The sequence below is a fragment of the Patiria miniata genome, unplaced genomic scaffold, assembly GCF_015706575.1.
Source record: "Patiria miniata isolate m_02_andy unplaced genomic scaffold, ASM1570657v1 HiC_scaffold_8, whole genome shotgun sequence".
Classification (NCBI taxonomy): Eukaryota; Metazoa; Echinodermata; class Asteroidea; order Valvatida; family Asterinidae; genus Patiria; species Patiria miniata.
In genome coordinates, this window is record NW_024037075.1 from 11537662 (window position 1) to 11559804 (window position 22143).

At 42.1% G+C, this 22143-nt stretch overlaps 2 protein-coding genes and 1 long non-coding RNA gene across 5 annotated transcripts in view; 2 read left to right on the forward strand and 1 right to left on the reverse strand.

Annotated features, from left to right (window-relative positions):
* LOC119719319 (serine-enriched protein-like) overlaps window positions 1-22143 on the reverse strand; it is a 48576-nt gene that overhangs the window by 15015 nt on the left and 11418 nt on the right. For 2 of the 3 annotated variants that reach the window (XM_038188733.1, XM_038188731.1), the window contains exons 2-3: window positions 9234-9459; window positions 8352-8617 (exon numbers count right to left, since the gene is read on the reverse strand). In XM_038188733.1, the coding sequence (XP_038044661.1) occupies window positions 8352-8617; window positions 9234-9459 (492 nt within the window). Of the gene's footprint in view, window positions 1-8351; window positions 8618-9233; window positions 9460-18710; window positions 19609-22143 lie in introns of those variants that run through there. The other variant, XM_038188732.1, reaches the window with a different exon arrangement.
* LOC119719322 (octopamine receptor Oamb-like) lies at window positions 161-1621 on the forward strand. Its single transcript, XM_038188737.1, has one exon. The coding sequence runs from the start codon at window positions 213-215 to the stop codon at window positions 1251-1253; it is 1041 nt and encodes a 346-aa protein (XP_038044665.1). The 5' UTR covers window positions 161-212; the 3' UTR covers window positions 1254-1621.
* The window catches only part of LOC119719326, a 32486-nt gene continuing 18851 nt past the window's right edge, over window positions 8509-22143 (forward strand). Inside the window, exons 1-2 of the long non-coding RNA XR_005269897.1 lie at window positions 8509-8636; window positions 14627-14723. This is a non-coding gene — a long non-coding RNA (uncharacterized LOC119719326). The remainder of the gene's footprint in view (window positions 8637-14626; window positions 14724-22143) is intronic.

Here is a 22143-nt window from a genome sequence, read left to right on the forward strand (position 1 = left end):
TGATCGAACTAGGATGAGACGATTATTTCGATCACTTCGATATTTCGATAAGTTCTTATTTGGTTGTTGCTGTTATATTAACTTGATGCGGAAAAGGGTTCAAAGTTTTGCAGAAGTGCTTACGCGTTTTCTGTTTTTCTCTCTTTTTCATTATAGAAGCTTAATTTGCACCTCAGATCGTGCCGGAGAATTCGTCTATCCACAACACTAGTATGGAAAACTCCACAGACGCAATCATGTGGACGACCCCGACGGAAAGAGGGCCGTTTATGGTTTACGAAGAATACTGGGGTAGACAAATCTTCGCAGCTATGTGTCTCACGGTGTCAATAACTGGATTTGTAGGTAACACCCTAGTTGTTACTGCTGTCTCGCTGTCTAAGAAACTCCGCACCGTCACCAACGTCTTTGTGGTAAGCCTCAGCATCAGTGATTTGCTCTCGTGTAGTTTCATGCCTTGGCAGGCGGTTGGTGTCTTGAGCGAGGATGGCTGGCCCCTCCCACAAGCCTACTGGCTCTGCGTGGCCACCATTGCGGCCATGCTCATCGGTAACGGCTGCAGCATCAATACCCTAGCTCTGATCGCAGTCAGAAGGTGGATCGGCATCACCAAATCAAAAGCCCTCGCACGCCGCATCTACACCCACCGTACCGTCGCCTGCATGCTGGTGTTGTCGTATACCCTGCCAGTCTGTTGCACGATACTCCCAGCGGCAATGGGCTTCGGTGAGCTGGGCTACGAACCTTTGTTCGGCACTTGCTCCTGGGTCAAATCCAACCCTTACGCACACATCCAGAACATTTTGGGCGTGGTATTCTATTTTCCCCTCCAGTTGATCATCATCGCGATGTGCTACATCTCTATTTTCCGGTACGTTCTCAAGACGTCCCGCCGCATGGCCCGTCACGACACCCAAAGCGTCTCCGGTTCGGTGAGTGGAGCTGACCGGGCGATGCGTAGGAGGCTTTGGAAGAGGCAGATCGCAGTCACTAAGAACCTTGTCTATATCGTCTTGGCCTACGTTTTCTGCCTCCTTCCATTTTTCATAGTTCTGGCCAGCAGCCCAGGACAAGCCTGGATTTATCGTATGGCGCCCTACGCTGGACTAACCGTCTACGTGAACACCTGTATCAACCCCATCTTGTATGCCACAACTCACCCCGACTTCAAGGAGGCCTTCTCCTACATGATTCGCGGCAAATGGAAAGACATTCCGCAAACAACTTCTCATCAGATGAAAACAAATCGCTAAGGAAAGTGAAACACCAATGTGGTGAGACAACATTGTTTACTGAATAGTGATATTATTACAAAGAATGATTTGGCATTGCCCAGAGCTCATGTAGACATTAATGACTGAATGGTATGTCATAAAGTGGTGAAGTTTTATGAAAAGGGAACGCGATAAGGAAATGGACGTGGTATAGAATCAAAGTACCACCACGCCCACCTACACCTGCCCGGCGGACATTCGGCACAGTGATAACGGAGCTCAACAATTAAGGTACTATCAAACAAATTGCACATTATCTACGAATTTAGTTCTAGATGCTGTGGGAATTGAATTTATGGCGGGACATTACTTTCCCCGAATTTGGTAACTGTTAAAGGAAATGTACATCATTGGCTTTTGCTGTAATTTTCAGAATGAACTATTTGTGGGGTTAGTATAATAGACCAAATATTGTTAAACTGACATGTTTGAAGTTTTGTGTTCGAAAATGCTGGAAAAAACATAAAAAACAAAAATGTTCAAGTAGTCTGGTTCTCTGACTCCACTTAAGATGAAATGGATTTTAAAAAATGCCGGAAAATTGTAAGGTAAAGGAACCAGTCTTTCTGGCCTGCACCCGTTCATGAACATGGAACCAATAGCAAACAAATATTTGGACTGAAAAAATAGTGAATTTGGAGCAGTAGTTTAAAAAAAAAGGTAGGTTTTTCCAACGGTGGTCGGTTGGAAATGCATACAAAAGTACCATTTTTCTTGAAAATGACTTCACACCAGGTGCCCTCATTTTACATGATGCTTTAGACTGTCGTTTACCAACATCCTAATAAGGTATTTCGTAACAACTTGGTAGTTTTATTTTTCGATGTTTGCAAATGTTGTATTTTCCCTTTAATGCAAAGCTATAGACAGCGTTAAATTGTCTGTGGTTGTCGTTTCGTAATATTGTATAACCGGCTATACCGAAATACTTGGATGACTTCATTACAAGGTTCTTGCTGGGTAAATGATGTTCGATCGCATGGACTTTTCGGAGTTGCAAGGACCTGGTAAATAAAATGAGACATCGCTTCCCCTTTATAGGTGCCCATTAATGTTCTGCGGGTACCATTCATTTATGCCAGCAATACATGTAGATGGAGATTGAAACGTACGATCGTCCAATTTCCTTTAAAATATCGCCAACGTACGTACTCCAAATTAGAAAATAAAATCCAAAGTATGCTCCTATTTTTTTCAAAGCCCACGCCTGACAGGTAGCTTGACAGGTAATTTTATACATGTTTCTGTGCCATGTTGATCGATATTCCTTGACTAATACAAACGTCAGCTGTCTTTGCGAAGTCAAAACGTATTTCTTTTGACAGCGCTATATACTTTCATTATACATTTGGCCTGTGCTTTCATACGATTAATGATAAGCACAGGCCAAATTTATCGATTATGCAAAGAAAATCAATTTCACCAGACGCCAAAAGAAACCCCAATTTAACTCCGTGCATAATGCAATGACGCCCACAGCAGTTATACAAAATAATGTAAGATCATTACTGTAATTTTAGTGTGATTTTAATGCAATTTAATATAGCTCTATGTGAAGTAAGCAACTGTTTTTCCCCTGAGGTAAGCGTGCCTTTTGCTGTGCTTACTGCTTACAGTGTGTGTGTTAGCAGCGCCATGAAATTAGGCCATGATTTAGTTTCGGTTCATATGATTTCCAGCCGAAAACACATTAGCGTAATGGAATCATGATGAAATTGTGCCTCCCAAAAAGAACCGTTACGTAGTACTGTATGTGTAGTAGTCTACACTTCATTCCCTCAAGGCTAAGACCGGTTGATTACATGGCCTGGTCACGTTTGCCGTGTCTATATCTAACGGTTAAATGCTTGTTGAATCGCCAATTTTCAATTAGAGTGACTACAGACTGCAGCGAGGCTAACAAGTCTAATTCCAGCATCACGTCCAAAAGGCAAGGTCGCTTTTTAATTCTTTTTCACACCAATTACAGTTGAATAGTTCTCGGTTGGTCACATTACTGGAAATGATGACAAGAAAATTGGCTGAATAAGGTGGTCCGTGCGCTTGGTTGGCACGAAATATTGAACCGCCTCGAGTTATTATCGCACCGATCAGCTTCCTCGATTGTTTCTCAAAGGCACGCATTGGTAACTTCGTCGGAAATTGCGCTTTGACGGAGGACACACGTTTCTTCAATACATACAAAAGGTCTCGTCGTATTAAAGGAAAAAGCGGTTGGTTTTAACTCATGCCGAGGAGCTGCGTATAAAGCGAATAATACGGTAACGCATTCCTGAGTTTCGCTTTTTCGTTCCGCACACGCAACAAGGAAGCTTCCAGCTGGGGCCATCCTCTTCTTTAACAGCTGTTTGAATCCAATCAAACGCCACATCTCATCCTGATTTCCAGGAAGCATTTAGCTTCATAGTTCGTTGTCGATTCAATGCTATACCCCAAAGTCGCGTCCAAACAATGAAGGGCAAAATGCACAGTCTAAGAAAAGTGAGTACTAAGTAGAACACGATACGCCAAAGTTGTGAAACTTTGTTCTGGAAAGTTTGTCGGATTAAGGTATATCTCTTTATTTATTACTTTTTAGAAGTCATGCGCTCACGTAGCCTCAACTATAATACATGCAATCGGTAATTACTTTCTTTTAATCTAAAATCTGATTTCTGCACCTAACCCAATTTCGAGGCCATATTAAGGCAAGGTCATGACTTTTCTAGTGTAATGTGGTGTCCTGGCGCAGTTTTGTAAAGGTTTATTGTATTATTCGTGCACAATGCTTAAAGGTATGGCGAATGATAGCTTGAAACTTTATATTTTGACGACCACTTAGCGGGATTTTGTACAAAGTGGCACTCTGCACGACTGGTATCCATTTGAAACCAGAATTTATTATGAAAGTTTGTTATGTTGAGAAATTTGCTAGTGAATTGTAAATTTTGACAATAAGACCTGCTGGTTTTTAGCTTTTACAAATGGGGAAATATTTCCTTGTTTATCCGTTTGTTTATGGTGGATGTATACACAAGCATATTGTGTCTGGTGCTGACTCGCACTTTAATGTGTAGGTCACGTCATATTGTGTATAGACAATTCTAGTCTGAATGGAGTTCAAACCAGTTGAGTTTGTGTTGTATTATTCGTGCACAATGCTTAAAGGTATGGCGAATGATAGCTTGAAACTTTATATTTTGACGACCACTTAGCGGGATTTTGTACAAAGTGGCACTCTGCACGACTGGTATCCATTTGAAACCAGAATTTATTAATTATGAAAGTTTGTTATGTTGAGAAATATGCTAGTGAATTGTAAATTGTGAATGGTGATTGTTAAATCTTTTTAATGCCATTTTGACAATAAGACCTGCTGGTTTTTAGCTTTTACAAATGGGTAAATATTTCCTTGTTTATCCGTTTGTTTATGATGGATGTATACAAACGCACATTGTGTCTGGTGCTGACTCGCACTTAAAGGGAACATGAAATAAAATTTTGATTGCATTTTTTTTGCTTATATCAATAAAGGATGATGTTCTTAACAATATTTTGTGTATGGCGGTGTTTATTTTCTAAGATAAATGGGGGAAAATAATTTGTGAACATGTTTGGTCAAACTACTCCGCCCCACAAAGGGAAGCTTCATTAACATAAAACTTCGCGAGGGGTATGACGCAAGCGGAGGCAGAGACTTGCCGCGCTGCGGGTGCACCGGCATTGCGGCGTGCATCATAATACATGTACATATACATTGCGGCACTGAAAGTTTTTCTGGTGTTTCGTTCGGAATCGAGGAGAAATAACACCCGATTTTCGGCCATGCCGACAAGGTGTGTGGCTGCTGGGTGTAGCAAAACTACCAAGGATGGAGTAAGCCTTCATTTGTTTCCAGTAAATCCGAAATATCGGAGCATTTGGAGAGCCAAAGTGAAGGTAAATACCAGAGCAAAGTGGTCCGGGCCCAGTGAGTTCGCTGCCCTCTGCGCTGCACTTGAGCCGTCGTGCTTTGATGCTGGTCTGTACAGCAACTTGGGCATGCCCCTAAAAAAACATCGAGTCAGTGTACGTGTCTGAATCATTAGAACTCTGATTCGAATCGGACGAATCTGTACCATTTTCATTGGATTCGCTAAGGAAAGAAGAGGACGGTCTTCGGAACTTTTACGGTCATGACGGTCGTCGTTGTGTTCATTCGACAACGGTGGCACCGTGGCACGTCCACGTGTACTGTACATATCCCATGTAGACACATTCGTACGTGTGCATATAATGCCACGTACGGGTACGCGGCGGCTGCACATACACACAGCACAGTAGCTTCGCTAATCCGTCTCGTACCCAGACGTCATTTACGGGCCCTGGATTTCTCTGCCTTTGTTTATGTCATGAACAGCGCCCTCATTTGGAGTTGCCGCGAAAATCAAAAAGGGGGGGTTCAATTTTGGACGGCAAATTACCACACTAAACGTACACCAGAACCAGTTCTGCTTTTAATTCACATTTAATACACATAAATGAATGTATATATAAAATAAAATACGTTATGAAAATTTTGGACTGCATGTTTCCTTTAAATGTGCAGGTCACGTCCTATTGTGTTTTGAAAATTCGAGTCTGAATGGAGTTCAAACCAATTAAGGGTTTTTCCTCTGGAGATCTAGATAAGTGTGACGCGTAACGCGGAATGCGTTATGTCACCTGCGTATAATTATGTTATTGGCCTGGTGGGCGTGGCATTGGGAAATGTCCCACATGGCGTTCTTGCGCATGTGCCTGTAAAACTCGGCTAAAAAATCAATCACGTCAGTTTCACATCTCACGTGATGGTTTGGCGCAACCAGCGAGCAATTATGGTCGCATCACGATACAATGCCTTGCTCGTCAACAGTCCATTTAATTTCATTCCACGACAGAGATATTTTTTACAATTTAAAAAGACACACCGTTCGATATGCATATCAGAAATATGAAATTCACCCAGGTGTACAAGGTCCCACATCTGTGTCTACAAATTGCGATGTTACAGCTCGAATGCTTCGTGCAATGAAATGTTTGTGGATGTTTGCGCACGTGCCTAGCCTGCAAAACCCTGCCAGAATCACAATCATAAGTCAGTGTCATATCTCACGTGATTGTCTGACGGCAACCAGCGAGCAATTCATCTCGCATAGCACGATCCAGTGCCTTGCTCGTTATCAAACCGTCCATTTGATTTCATTTCACAACAGAGCTGTTTTACAGTTTAAAAAGAAATAGTTTTTTTGCAGTCCGATGCAATGCGCCGTCATTCCAATCATAAATCACAAAATTATTGTAGCAAGGTCCACCATCGCTGTCTAAACAATTGGTACGAAAGTAGACACGATGTTCCTGCTTGATCAAGCTTCGTTTAATGGCGGGGAGGAAGTTGACTTTTGAGAAAAAGTTACTTCTTGTTTTCTTGCATTGCATATTCATGTAGTCTGATTAGTGTTTCCGTGTATTCGTACACGCACCAATAACGGGCCCATCTTTTGGGGTATCCGCATTATTTTCAATCTAACGTGTTACAACCATTTGGTGTCTATACAATGTAACTTTTTTTGGTTTCAATTATAAAATCGTTCTCATTCGCTGCACAAATTTATGTAATTATTTCAGAAGTAACCAACATTTTTAGATATTATGGTTAAGGCCGCAGGGTATCTTTCACGTGTTTGTAACTGAACTATTTGGTAATAATAATGTAAAAGCGCTTTGATCTTAGTCAAAAGTGCGACATAAAACCCCGTTATATATAAAAAATTAATTAATACAAACATTTATTGTGAATGTAATTGTCAGTGGCAACCAAAAGTTTATTGGACGTCTTACTGAGCATTTGTAATGTGAAGGTGTATAGAATGTGTGATGAACAAAAGGATCCATTTTAATCACTAAGAAGTATTTATTTGTTTAATTAAAATTATTTATAAAAACAAAGCGGTGTGGTTTATGTACTTAAATATACAAATTGCGACTGTTACATTCAAACAGACATTTTTAGTAATGTGATAAAGTCTTATTAACATTTATCATGTTAACTGAGTTTCATTAAGTGGACTTCAGACGTAAATCAACTAATTAAAGTAGCCTGATATTTTAGCCTTAGCAAGGCCTTCGTCAGAGGCAAATGCCTTAAGATGTAAATATATTTGTCATGTTTATTGGTACCAGTACATGACTGTTATTCCTAACTTACACAAAATACTATTCATTAATTAAGTAAAATGTAGTAATATTCACTTAAAACGTATTATGACTGTACCTTGCACATAATTATGCACAAAATGTCTTTCGGTTGTGTACACATTTTTGGAATTTGTTTTTACTTGATTGTGTACGCATCTGTGACTTTGGTGTTCGGCTAAGTTTTTCTTCATTCCCCAATGTTTCAACGTCATGCCTCAATGTAACTCGTTGGCTTGTATTGTTTGATCTCACACGGATACCTTCTGTAATTGGTTTCTAGTTTAAAAGCTGTGTGAGTAAATGATAGGAAATTGAAAACTATAGGCCTAGGCAAACCTTCACTTTTGAAAAATGTCTAACGTCCAACGATTTTTCCCCCCACTTTTTGCACGATAAATAAAAAATGCACAAAATGCACCCAAACTTCTGTTCGAAAATAGACTGTGTTTCTTTTACAGTGTTTCACCGAGTAAAAAAATATTGCGTGCGTGTGCGAAGCCAACACAAGAAGACAATACTTGAAGAGGTAGCCTACACTGACGTATTCCGTGCACCAAATATGATCCAGTTCCTCCCCTACCAACGTTAACAACGCATCCCGAACTCATCCATCCCCATTCGCCATTTCCCAATTGCCAGGACTAATAATTTCTGTAGACAGACCGATAAAAATATGCCTTGAGACTGCCAGTAAAAAAAATGCAACATTTACCGTCTCATACCAAATGTATGCTCGGCCGTTCGTCATTTCGACAAAACTGAAATCATCGAAACGCGCTGATACATTTTCACTCCGCTAATCTCATTCACATTTCCTCGCATTGAAAAAAAAATTCAATTATCTTAGCTGAAATGAGTCCCCAAATAATGACAAGTTCTTACCTAAGACGGTTTCCGCATTGAGAATCACACAGCCCGTGTGGCAGTAGTCCACCAACTTCAAAAACACGGCGGGATCGAACTCCTCGATGAGCACCGTCCGCGGACCCTTGGTGGCGCTGTTGCCGCCGTCCGGGTCGCCATTGCTCTTGGAGCGCGTGAGGAAGGAGACGGTTTTGCGAGCGAAGCGGCTCTCCATGCTGTTGGCGCGCCGCCGCGGACTGCTGGACGGGGTGACGGTACCGGAGTATAGAAGCTTGTGGAAGACCCTGGACAGTTTAGGAGAAGGTAGGAAGAAGACCTTTCCTTGAAAATAGTTGGGGTTTTTTTTAAAACGATGTACGCACTAAAGCCACAACGATGAGCGTACGTGTGGAGTTTGGCCATTGTCACGTTGCAGCATTCCAACGGTTTGAGGAAAACGCGCACTAATTGTCTGCAGAATTTGGCGCGAAGAATACAACATAGGGTCCAAATTGCACACGTGGAGCATATTAGTATACTTTATCAGCAAAGGACAAGAATGAAAGTGTGTGTATTTGCACACGAGGAGCATATTAATATACTTTATCAGCAAAGGACAAGAATGAAAGTGTGTGTATCTTTCTTCCTGGATACAATAGTGTATTTGTAGGTACTAGGTGTTGGCTAGGGCGATGCTTAAATAGGATTAGGCTACTTAGGTAATTTCAAGCTGTATAAAATATGCTCAAGGTGCGGTGCCCCGTCATGTCAGTAGAAACCCATCAGTGGACCTATAGATATATATAAATATAGGCCAATTTAGTGTAGGGCCTGGAAAAGTATAGGAAAATATTATAGCTACAGACGTTCAGCTTATTTTGCGTGCTTTGTCTGTGCAGACACATTGCGTAGGCCACATACCTGCTCCGTGCCGCCAATATTGCCCGGACTGCACAGACTGGTTCCCGCCTCTCCCCAACCAGGAAAGTTACGTCGCACAGCTCGGGCATGCGGGAAATGAACTTGAGATCGTCGGCCAGACCAATCTTGTTCTCGTAGAAGTTGCGCGTTGCCATCCTGCCCATCGGACCAATGGGGGCGCTCTTCACGTTCGTTAGGTCCGGGCTCTCCTCTTGCACACTGTACACTGATGAGAGAAACAGAGAATAAAATCAATGATTACATCTTGGACAGAACGTATGCGATTCTATTTCAGTAGGGTACATATATTGATGAACAATGAATACATTAATAGCATATGTTTAAGAATTAAAAAAAAAGGTAGTATTAAGGCCAAAAAGAAAAAAGTCTCCGGTTTCTGGTATGGAGCTTGCCCAAAAAGTGGTGCGGCGACGCGGCTTTTTTTTTTTTTTTACCTGTTTTTTTTTTTTTTTTGCTTCAAATGTCGGCTGATGACTGCAAATGGTGCCCGACTAAACTTAGTGCAAATATATGGGAGTCCAGAGAGGCCACATAAAGCTTATTCTCGATCATAACCCCATCTAAAAACATGTTAAAATTGTGCAGCAGCAGGATTCCAGTCAAACCAGTGAGTTTGGCGGTTTTGAGACATCATCTTGTATTGAAAAAAAAACTTTTTCATTTTGCCGACGCGCATGGCTACGGCGACGCGCGCGCATACCAGAAACCGGAGACTTTTTTTTTGGCCTAATAGGAAGTGACGGCCGAAGTTGTCTACTCTCCTCTAAAAAAAAACAGTATTTTAGCATGCCGTCCTGGTAAAGGCCTTCGTCTGTCGGTCTGCCGCCCTCTTGTGAAACGTATTTGCAAAAAAAGAATTTCTCTGTACTTCTTCAGATGATCTGAACGAAGTCGTGTCGTAAATTTAATTCAACTTAAAACACCCAACAATATTGAGTGATTGTGTACCCCAACTTTTGCCTCTGTTGACAAAAGGGAAAGACTTTTGTGGTATTAACTAATAACTCAGCTCACACCCGGGAAAATAATTCCAGTTCAACTGAACATGAACACCAATGTAGGGCTCGCGTGGGCGGCTTACCCTCAAAGCCCGACAGACATTACCAAGGCTCATCCTCAAAATTAACATCCAATCCCCAGCCTTTCCCGAGGGGGGATACAGCCCCGACAAACACGCTCGCTTCCTCCCAGTCGAATTCCAATGACGGAAGACAGCAAAAATATATGAGCAAACAGACAGAAATCGGTCAAGTGTAGTGATAAGGGACAATAAGGGGCGCCATTGAAGGCTGAATGCCCCCGTGGGGTGAGACGTGTTTGCATTTAATATACAACCTGGAAATTGGAGACGAATCTAAGACACACGTCGGGTATCACTTGACGTGTGCAGCTGAAGCGTATAGTACTGTTTTGCCTTTTTCTTAGATGACATTTCTCACAAACTAGCACAATTTAATAGAAAATAGTTCAGGTTGATCCTAGTCCTGTACAGACAAAATACGCATTTAAGACAAAATTACAAGATTTGATTATCTGGTAGGTGTAGCATGGCACATATCAAAGCTATTGTCAGCTGGACTTTTTGTTCTCAATAATTTTATTTATTTTTGTTTGCTAAAGTGTGACCCCACAGTGATACTCACATCAGAGGCTCACGTCAACTTTATTTTAAACATAAGCCTAAACCCTGGAGATACGTAGCTTGCATGCACGACACTGAGAGTTTTAGAGGTACCGTATTAATTTTTGTTACGATAGAATGAATGTAAGCATTCCTTGTTGACCTTAAGACTTTCTTTATTGATTTAGCTTTGCCTTAAACCTGGGCAGATATTTACGAGACAGGCTCTCGATGACACATTACTTGGAAGTGTATTTTTATTGTACAAAATTAGTTGAACTACTCTTTCTCGTAGAAATCTGTCCATCCATAGGCCTTCAAATTAAACGTGTGCCAGCTGAGTTTCTGACTGACATATTTGAAATTGGTTTGATTAATGCCATGCTCGTGAATTTCTGTTTAATTAGTCCAATCATTGGCATGGCGGCAAGAATAGCAAAGCACAATTATTAATCAGAACTCAAGCACTGCAGATCGCCGTTCTTCTTTTTTCTTCAAACTATACACGAGGCGTCGACACACTACCAGCTCAAATATATCACGCTCGACTTCAGTACCCTAACATACTCGCTCCCAAGTAATTTTTCATTCAGTCAGCGTCGCCAGGGCAACGGCATGAAGCCCTCTCCGCAACCATGACAACAAAGGAACAACCTCTCTCTATTTAATATCTACCATTCTTGTGTATAGCGCTGTGTATGTACGTACCACACCGGAACAAACTAAGCTCGATCGTGGCACTCAGCAGAGAGAAAAAAAGTATTCCCTAAATCCTCCCAATGGCTCTGTGCACCTGACTTCCTGTAAGAGTGCACCACAATGCAGTGACTGCGTCAGTTTCAAACCAAGTGCATTGGTTAATTGCCCAAGGAAGGTAAAAATGAAGAAGAAAGACTCGGAGTAAACTGCACCCTGGATAACCAACGAGGTATGATGCCTGCAGTGATCATCGAGGGTTGTTGTAATGAACATTACTACAGTGGACTCACGTCGCGCGCAGAATTAAAATGCCCGTGCACTGTACCTTTAGGCACCTGAAATGCAACTTAATTGTTCAAGCATGCTTCTGTGCAAGAACGTTGAGACATATATGCTGGCTCATTTTTGTCATATCACATTATGATCAATTTAAGGCCGAACAGTGCCCCCGGCGTGACTGTCGTGCAAGGCTCCTGAATCATGGTATTGTCTTGTGATTACAATGGTGTACTAGCAGCCTGTCGTCAAGGCCTGAGCGATTGAAATTCACATTTTAAATTATTTCAATTGATTGACTCATAGGAATTTTGTAAGGGAGAACACCTGAGCTGTGTATGTTGTGGTGAGGCTGAAGAGCATACGTTTAATGTCGCTATGCTTACAGGGATTATGTGGAGCTATTAAACGTTGTAGGCCTATGCTATGTGAAATATGAATTTTGCCAGCAACATCTGTACATACCTCATTTCATATTTTTTTTCGGGCCTTATATTTTTGACCTTGTCATCACATCTTTTGTTATTTACAAGATTTCCATTGTAAGTGTACTCGTAAAGCCAGCTAGCGTACTACACCCAAACGGAACTAGCCATATTCATGTGAAATGTACCGTATATAATCGTATAAATCAAGGAGATTACATTTAGGCCTACAGCAATTGCCCATGCACGAAGCAATTGCAATTATTGCGTGTGCCTCTGACTTCGGATTATAGTTAAAGGAGCTGTTCGCCTTAGAAAACTTACAAAAGGAAGCGTTTTGAAGATGATCTTACATTGGCATGATATTTGATGCTGAGACGACATTAATACAAACGACCGTAGGCGAGTGTGAAAATTGAAAGTGTCAATCAAAATCACTTAAGCACCTGCTGAAATGTTTCACGGTTATCGATTAAAGTCATCCACAGGAAAACATAGATCTGACAACAATGTGCCACCTGCCGAATTTATATAAACGCCGTTCAAAATGGTAAACTCATTGTTCAAATCGACCAGTCATTACGTCACAAGAGGACCTTTTTACACCCTCTCCAGAAAGTCGATCACTGAGGCCCTAGGTGAAGGCAAACCCTTAATTGACAAAATAACCGACATCAACGACAAGTAGGTCGGTGCTTTCCCACAGCGAAATCAAGCTAAAGGAGATCACTATAATAGCCCATGAGTCTTCATCCGAACTTAATGCGATTCGATGTAACGCCAAATACAATAGAACATACAACGCGAGTTATTTGATCTAAAAATGTTTATACGAACTCCTTTATCAACAGGCAAATTCAAATGCCAATTGTGGCTCTGCTTGCTTTGCTTTTAGTACCCCCAAGTTGCACTGTCAATTCTTCCCCAATGATTCAATACTTAATTGGAACAGCTTAGCCCCATTACGTTCGGTTAGTTTTTTTGAAAAGAAATACAGACATTTTGGATTAAATTCAGTCGAAGTGACACTTTGACTGGTGATGTAGGACATTAACATCTGGTATACTTTAGCCACTGGTTTCTTTTGCCCCTACCCCGAGAAAAAAAGGTTCCTTTTTTAATCCCTACAGTCAGTCTGTCTCTTATTCCACTTTTCTTAATCTCCCACTTCTGTCTGTCTTTGTGGTCTTTGCTCTTATGCAATTGCCTCATTTCATCATATTCGCTCCATCTTCTTGCCTCCCCATATTGTTTAGCTGTCTGTTTGTCAGGCGAGTTGTGTGTCTGTTTATCAGCATGTGTGACTGTGACTACACTATAGGAAGGGCCCTTTAATTTTCCAATCTCCTGTCCCTATCTACCGTGAGGGTATGTGCGCCCACTTTACAACGTAATAATCCCTGAGACTTCCCAATCCTTTCCGTTCTTTCCATTTCAAACACACTGCTTGGAATTGCATACTGAAAACAAAGTTCTTAATGCATTTTGGACAACAACATTATGGGTTGTCTATGGTATACAATAAACATGACGTGTAATTTGCAGGTGAGACTAAATATACTGTGCATTTTAATATAGTTAAATATATTAGGTGATGTATTTATTATGGTATCACCTTCCCCTTTATGGTGACCCACGTGTGAATCAAGACGCATCACGTGGATTTGGGATGTCACTTTTTCATTCAACAGTTCCTCTCTGAAGTTGTAAAGTGATCTCATCCTAGTTAAAGCGAAAATACAACATTTGCAAACATCTAAAAACGAAATGATCAAATTATCACGAAATAGTGATACCTTACTCAATTGTTAGGGAATGACGGTCTAGCATCCTTTAAAATCGTGGCTCCTGGTGTGCTGACATTTTCAAGAAAAACTGTATTTTTCCAACGCTGGTCGGCCGACCAGCGTTGGAGAAAACTGGGTTTTTTCAAAAACTGTTCTTAATTTTTCATATTTAGTTATTCTGACTTTTCTTTGCAATTGATCACACACCTGTGAAGGGGTACAAGCCTGCTAGACTGATTCTCTGACCTTACAATTCCCCAAAGTGTATTAATTGCTTCGTTTCATCATAAGTGGGGTCAGGGAACCAGACTACAAGAACATGATATGTTTTCTTGGTTTTCCAGCATCTACAAGCCCAAAACATGAAACAAGTCAGTTTAACAATATTTTATATAACATACTAATCCTCCAAATCCATTTATTTCATGAAAATTGCAGCAAAAGCAAATGTTGTACATTCCCTTTAATCATCGATGGGTTTTACTAAAGGTTCACGGCCCATCGCTGTGAAGATATCGCACAAGCTGAGTCGTTACATTTCCGCTGTAATGTTTTTATTTCCAGTTCACGGAACTTTTTGCATCTCAATGAAATGTACTGAGAAAGCTATCTTGGCGAATACATGCACGCTATCTGAGGACTTCCAAGGCAATCAACCCAGGTATGTACGACTATAGATATTATTTGTGCAAACTAAAAATGTAACAAATTTGATCTTCACAGTTTCACGATTTTATCCTCGTTATTTATTTCTACGGTGTTTCAAGACTGATAATAATCTTAGAAATTGTTGTTCGCACAGCAAACCCTTCATGCATTTGCGATAGCACCAATCAGGAAGACTGCGTATACGAACGCTTTGATTATGTAGTAGTTTAATAGATAAGGAGTTCCGATATGAAAACTTTTAGAGAGTCATATGATAAATTTGAAAGATTTGTTATCGCAACGTACTAGACCGACGTGCGCGTCTTGTTCGTTTGCAATGCATATATAGCCCGTTGGGTGATGCACTATCTTTCGATTCCGACGACTTGAGTTCGATGTGTAAACAGGAGATTGGCTTGGTAAATCCATAGATCACTCAGATCTCGCGGAAATCACCCAATGTTGATATTCCATTATCGTCTCGTTAAGCGCGGAACTCGTCAGGATCACGCGCAATTTCACGTTGATCTTACCAATCGTTCATACAGATTACCGCGATCATTGTGCTGTGCCGATGTCCAGTCATGTTCAAGAATGACACTCTTCCATTCTTCACCCCATCCCAAACCCCAGGTAGAGTTTCTTCTCTTTTAGAATATATTTAATCCTGAAAGGTTCCTAAACTTTCTATCAATCGCCGACAGCGAGCAACTTTCAATTTTGAAGTCAAAAGGTCATATTATCATGTTCTCATTATTATTGCTCGCAGTGTTCAATAAGGTTATCATAATTTAGCGTGGTACTATGTAGAAGGTCAGGTGTAATGGAAGATTCTTTTGCGACGGTTTTGGGTCGTCTGGTATGACACCTGTTTTTATCTCTTTTTTTCTTCTTTTTTCTGTAATTCTCTCTGACCTGATTGACGCAAGTTAACTTCTGAAAGTCATTCGCCCAAGGGTCCGGTCAAGTGAGCATTCCGCGTCATTCCAAATGTCCCATTTCTACGGCCGGAATTATTTCTGCCTCTTCAAGAAAAAAACCGGAGTCGATCCAAAAAACATCCAACTCTCCAGCGTGAAGCTCTTCATCCTGTCGAGCCCGATCTAATGCGCTGCAAGTGCTCATTTATGGATCGCACAGGCAAAAGTCGCAGGTGATCTCCATATTTTTGTTGTTGGAAAGAAGGCAAACAACTCGCGGGGGAAGATCTGGTGAGGGGGAGGCAGGGATCGCTACCTCTTTGGACGTGGCAGAATGGGAAGGAAGATGATCATTCTAGAAGATGGATCCCAGGGGTGAGCTGCTACGAAAAATAAAGCAATCAAGACAGAATGCGCGACAGGTGAACAGCAATCAATGGAAGGGGTTGGGACATGTTTTGATTGCTCAAGAGACGCTCTCGATCTTGCCTGGTACTAGCTCCGGACCCCACAGGGAAAACCCCCGCCGCTGATGTTCTTTCCTCTCGCCTGGCATCACGGTGGCGAGGTGCAATGTTTGTCCGGCAAAAATAAAAGTTCGTGGGTTAAAACATTCTCCCAACGGCAGTGTTAAATGCGGAGTATGTTCGAGAAAACTGTCAACAAGGAAATGTCATGTTGTCGAGGGCATAATATGCCCTCGACAACATGACATTTCCTTGTTGACTTGGTCTGGCTTTTCGTCCAGTAGCGCAATTAAGGTTCTTCTGAAGTAGGCGAATCACAGTAGATTCTCCCTGCTACGTTAGCTCTTGTCAAACTACGACATTTCAAGCTGCCAATTCTTTGTGTTCACTTAATTAACTTTATAGTAAAGCATGCTAGCAATGTTGTTTCACACTGTATATTCATATGTATAGTTGTAATAATTTTACAATATTTAAAATAGTTGCTTCACAATTTATGCATTAATCCCTTGGTATTTATTTTATTGTATTGTATTTTTACATGTGTGTAGTCATTTGTGACTACATACCAGTGGCGTAACCACCGGGGGGGGGCGTGGGGGGCGACCGCCCCCCCCCCATAAAACCTTGTCGCACCCCACCCCCCCCCCAGTCGCCCCCCCCCCCCCCACCCCCACTGAGATTTTGAGTTTCTAAAAAAATTATCATTGATCTAAATCTAAATAGTCGCGAATGATCCACATGATGACCACTGAGAAACGACCCTTCGGCCGGAAACCGCGGACAAGTAAGCTGACAACCGGCGTGAGATAGCGCATAATGATACTATAAAATGCGTATTAACACCCACAGCACTGCTCGCTCACACCACGGGACACGTATTATAGACAGGGTGGTCCGTGGGTCACACAGTTTCAGTCAGCGATATGCACGCGAATCGGCTACGCACAAACTTTTTCCTCCATTCATATAAGCTAAATAATAATAATAATAGACCAATTAAAATTCCTTGAAATCAGTGGGGTAGCCACGCCCCCCCCATGAAACCTTGTCGCCCCCCCCCCCCCACTGAGATTTTAAGTTTCTAAAAAAATTATCATTGATCTACATGACGCCATGGGCGTCAATCCTGGGGGACAGGGGGACTGGTCCCCCCCCCCCCCCCACTTTTTGAAGGGTGGGGACACAATATCAAATGTCCCCCCCCCCCCCAGATTTTTGAACTCGTGTCTCATTTACAGGGCCCTATTATGTACTACAATGTATCTTTTGCTTAGAAAATATTGGTTAAAGTGGTCAGAAATTGCCTCAGATAGCACCACAGAGCATTTAGAATCCAACATTTTTCGGGGCCCTTTAGCGGGCCCCGAACCCCACGCCTATAGCTCAGAATTCTGGTAGCTGATTCAATGACTCCAACCTCGAAAACAATGTTCAAAAATATTTCTTACGCCTTTAGCTGAGAAAACCTCGAAAATTATGTTTAAATTATTATCTTTTGTGCTAAGAAGTAAGATAATTATTGGTTAAAGTGGTAAGAAATTGCCTCAGATCACACCACAGAGCATCGAGAATCCAATTTTTTCGGGGCCCTTAAGCGGGCCCCGAACCCCACGCCTATAGCTCAGAATACCGATAGCTGATTCAATGACTCCAACCTCGAAAACGATGTTCAAATAATTATCTTTTTTTTTAAAGAAAATATTAGTTAAAGCATGGAGGAAAGTGGTAAGAAATTGCTTCAGATCACACCACAGAACATCTAGAATCCAATTTTTTTCGGGGCCCTTAAGCGGGCCCCGAACCCCCACGCCGTAAGGGCTTCGCGCTTCGCGCTCGCATCAGTTCTGATCAAGGTATGTCCCCCCCCCCACTTTTGAGAAGCGATTGACGCCCCTACATAACGCCCCCCATGAAATGTTCCAGCCCCCCCCCCCCCCCCCCCCACCCACTGAAAAAATCCTGGCTACGCCACTGCTACATACCCTGGGTAAAGAAATGTAATAAATAAATAAATACATGTTCCAAGTAGAATAATTTGATGAAAGGATATTTCAGAATGTCCAACTTAATGCCTAGGTAGATTTCAAAAAAAATCCTAAGAAATATCTTAAGACATATTGACAACCTTTGACCCGGAAGCTTTGACGACAGAGCTGTCTAGAATAGATTCGAGCATGTTCAGACTTTATAAAGGAAACTTCTTTATTCTTGAGATACAGTAAAGTAATAGAGCTGAAGGGAGAAGACATTTTAGTGGAATTTCCAATGTTATTGTGAGCTTCTTTTACGGAATATTCCAGTGGGGCAAGTGTATTTTCTTCAGGAGGATATTTTGACCGTGATATTCCGACCGTGATATTCCAGTCAGCTTCTGAAGCTCGAAGCCGCAGGACAAAATCTGGAAGAGAACCCACACCGCGCGAATTAACGAGTTTCGTTTTGCAACCCAAACATGTTTAACCTGCGATCGAATTCACCTGTGGTCAGTAACAGAGCTGCATTTAGAATGGTCTTCTTGAAATCCATTAGCTCTTTAGGTAATTTTTTTTTTGCCGCTTTCACGAGGCAAGTGCCTTGGAGTTGTGAAATAGAGGCGTTTACTTAACCTACCTGCGCTGGACGCGCCAGCCCAGCGGCTCCTGGTGTACACAAGGTGGTTCGGGCACGTAGGCTGTACGTGCCGGCGTGCCATCTCGATGCCCAGGATCTTCCACCGTTCCCTTAACCAAGCAAGGGAGGAAAGAAAAAATATCCAATGCAAAGTGTTGTCTCTGGCGAGTGGCGAGCTGGGCTAGTCAAACCTGCGTCACGTAGATTACCACTCCTTCATCGCCTGTTCGATGGATGTACGGAAGATCCAGGCTGGTTAGATGAGGCTAAATCTAATAAGACAGTGAAGACATGACGTTTAGGATTCACAGTAGCCTTCCGTTCTCTCAGAGGTAGATGCTATGAAGCAATACAGAGATATCCTTCCACACTTTGATGAAGTCATGGACAAGATCGAAGTAACATAGTATTCCTTGAGTAGCTTCCATCGACATGAAGTTATATTTCTCTTCACAAACCTGATGCAGGATTGACTGGGTTGTTCTGACAAGCATACGCAGGACTATGACAAAAATGCACACCACTGAATCCCCCAGTGTATCAACTGACTACTATAATCACAAATAATCCTCTCGCTCGCAGGATGTGTCCATAAATGAACTCCAGTGTTCCCGCCTGGCTTTCTGCTTTCTCGCAGTTTCGCAAACTCATGCAAACTGCTGAGCTTTCAATAATACACGTCTCTCTAAAAACAACTCCTTTTCATCGATCATGTTTGCGAAAGTGCTAAACCGCGCGTCATTCAGTCCCGGACCTGACCCCACAGGTAACACACTTGTAAGGTTACCCCTGCCCCAGAGACCTAGATCAGACCACAGGATTCTAATTAAAAAACAGCACAATCAATACTCGACACGCCGAGCAGCTATAAACAAAGTTTATGGTTTCCAAGCTCACCGGTGTATTTCCATAGCTCCCCGGTGTATTTCCATAACTCCATGGTATTTTCAAGCCCGACTATTGGTTACCAGTTCAGATCCAGTATCATCTTGGGACAGGAGCGGCACCTGTATGCATAACCCGATATATCCCAAGCAGTGGCATTACAGGTTCCTCGTAAACACATACAGTACTGAGTTTTCATCTTAATTTTATAAGCTCCTGCATGCGTCACAAGGGCAGTTTACACTCGCAGCCATTGTTTAATCTTTCCTGCTCGCACAGTCGGTACTGAGAAACAATGAATTCATTATGAGAGACGCAGCACCTGAACGGAGTTTTGTTTCGGTTTAGCCTCGCCTGGCCGAACACTGCCTAACCCTACACCATTAGTGCGGTTTGTTGCCAGCATTTTACGAAGTCACCGGTAACCCATCTCGTGGTTCATCAGTGATGCGTACCGCGTTGCCATGGAGTCAGTCTAAGATGGCGCGATTGAACGGATATTTACACCCATTGATGACTTGGCGGATGAGGAAGCTGGGAGTTCCTTCCGTCTCCGGCTTGACAAACACTTCAACTCTCCATCATGACACACCATTAGTGAATTTGTTTTCCAGGAGACGCGAGCGCGTTCCATCAGATCATTGGAAGAGAGGAAGAGGGTTTTAGATTTCATGCAGAGAACGCTCTGAATGGTGCATGTGCCAAATGGGGGCATTCGGTGGAAATCGCATATGACACCTGCGTCAGTGTGGGAATTCGATTGCAAGAATTTCTGTCTGTGATTTCATGCTTAAATCAACAATTCTCCGACATTTGTCTTTTCTTTCCAATGAGATCGTTGTGCTTTGCTTGAAACAAGCTGCAGATTTAAAGTTATTCGTGCAGTGATATCCCAAGTGTCGCAATCATTTCAAATGTCAAATTCTAGATAGTATATCCTGTTAAATGCCAATGAACTGGTTCGTCTTGTACTCAACCCCGTAATTATAACTAGTGCTATATACTTAACTGTGTTCTGAAATGTCCAATAAATGAACGAAAAATATAAGTGTGTAATTGAAGATAGTGGCGCTCAGGAACAAGATGGAATGATACTTAAGTGTTCGAGGTTGTGTCGCATTGAGACCGTATCGTATTTGCTCGATACCTGCTTCATTAATAACAGTGCAGTGGCACTATGATTAACCACACGGACAGTAGCTGAGATCAGATAGGTAGAGTTCAGCAGTTGGCCATAGTGGGTCCTTGCTCTATGATGCTGACTATTTTTACCATTTGGCGAACTCAGATTTATCCTTCGGCCTAAAGTTAGTGTGCAACATAACACACGTCATGTATTCTTCGTGTTTTCACTTTTCACTTGTTGGCTTTCCTTTCTTCCAAAAGGGAGCTGTACAAACGTTCTAAATTGAGACAATCGCTGGAGTAAACTGTTTTTGACGCACGACAGCCAAAACAGACTTTTGGTTTCTCTTTGCTCAAATTATTAGCAGACGTGTCACGTCATAATACATGTTCACAGAGCGTCGCTGTATGCTCCGGAACTGCCAATCCGCCACTTGAATTCGCAGCTTAAGCTCTTGGTTAAACCATGAAGAAAGGACTCTGTAACGGGAAAACCTTCTCGATAACACGAGTGCAAAAAGGCTCTGATTGCCCCCTGCATTACCGTGTTGTACCTAGGTGTATAATGTATGTCAACAGGGTATTGAAGAGCCAGTGTAAAGCTCTCTCAAGTATGTATCGGTCACAGATAGGAACGAAGTTGCTGGCTGAAATCCTATCGAGAGGCACTTTGGGTACAACAGGTGTGCGTTAGGTGCAGGTGCAGCGTCTGTATTGTAGACTTTTAAATGATATTTTCGTGTGTAACCGAGTCAATGGCTACATCTTCGGGAGCATTTCTGGGAAAATCCCCCTTCAGCAGTCAACTGTGTCCCTTAAAAATCGCTTCTATCAATGCCTAGGGTTCCACTCCACAAAATACAGTCTCATAAAAAAAACCTCAAAATTGGATAGAAAAATCCCCGCCAGGAGCAAGGCGCCAATGTGTGTTTCACTGGAAATCAAAGATCACGACCTCTACGACAATTCTATTTAATTATACCAGAGAAAGCCCCGTCATCCCCCCCCCCCAAAAAAAGCACCCCTAAAGTGGTTGCCAATCTATGGGCCCAGGTCTAAATGTAGCCCCCGCCTATATGCGAAACAGGCCAACAAGTTGAGGGTTTTTGTGAACGAAGCCCACGAGTTTGAAGCCACAATTCCAAGTCACAAATGTTTGACCTCCAGAAATTCTACATTACCTGTGGGATCACAAAATATTAGTGAGCTCGCGCGCAGTAATTTACAGCTTTTGTTGTTGGTTCGCACCCTAGACCTATTCGCAATTAAAATCCTCCCAAGTCGTCTGGCCTAACAAAACTGGCGACGGATCCGCGAAATAGAAATAGTAATATTATGGACAAATACCTATTAACTACGGAATGTCATTTCTTATAATGAACAAATGCAAAATGGCAAATAAGCCAACTCAATCAACCGCCTG

Coding starts and splice junctions, on each gene's coding strand:
- LOC119719322 (XM_038188737.1), top strand. CDS start 213: ATGGAAAACTCCACAGACGCAATCATGTGGACGACCCCGACGGAAAGA.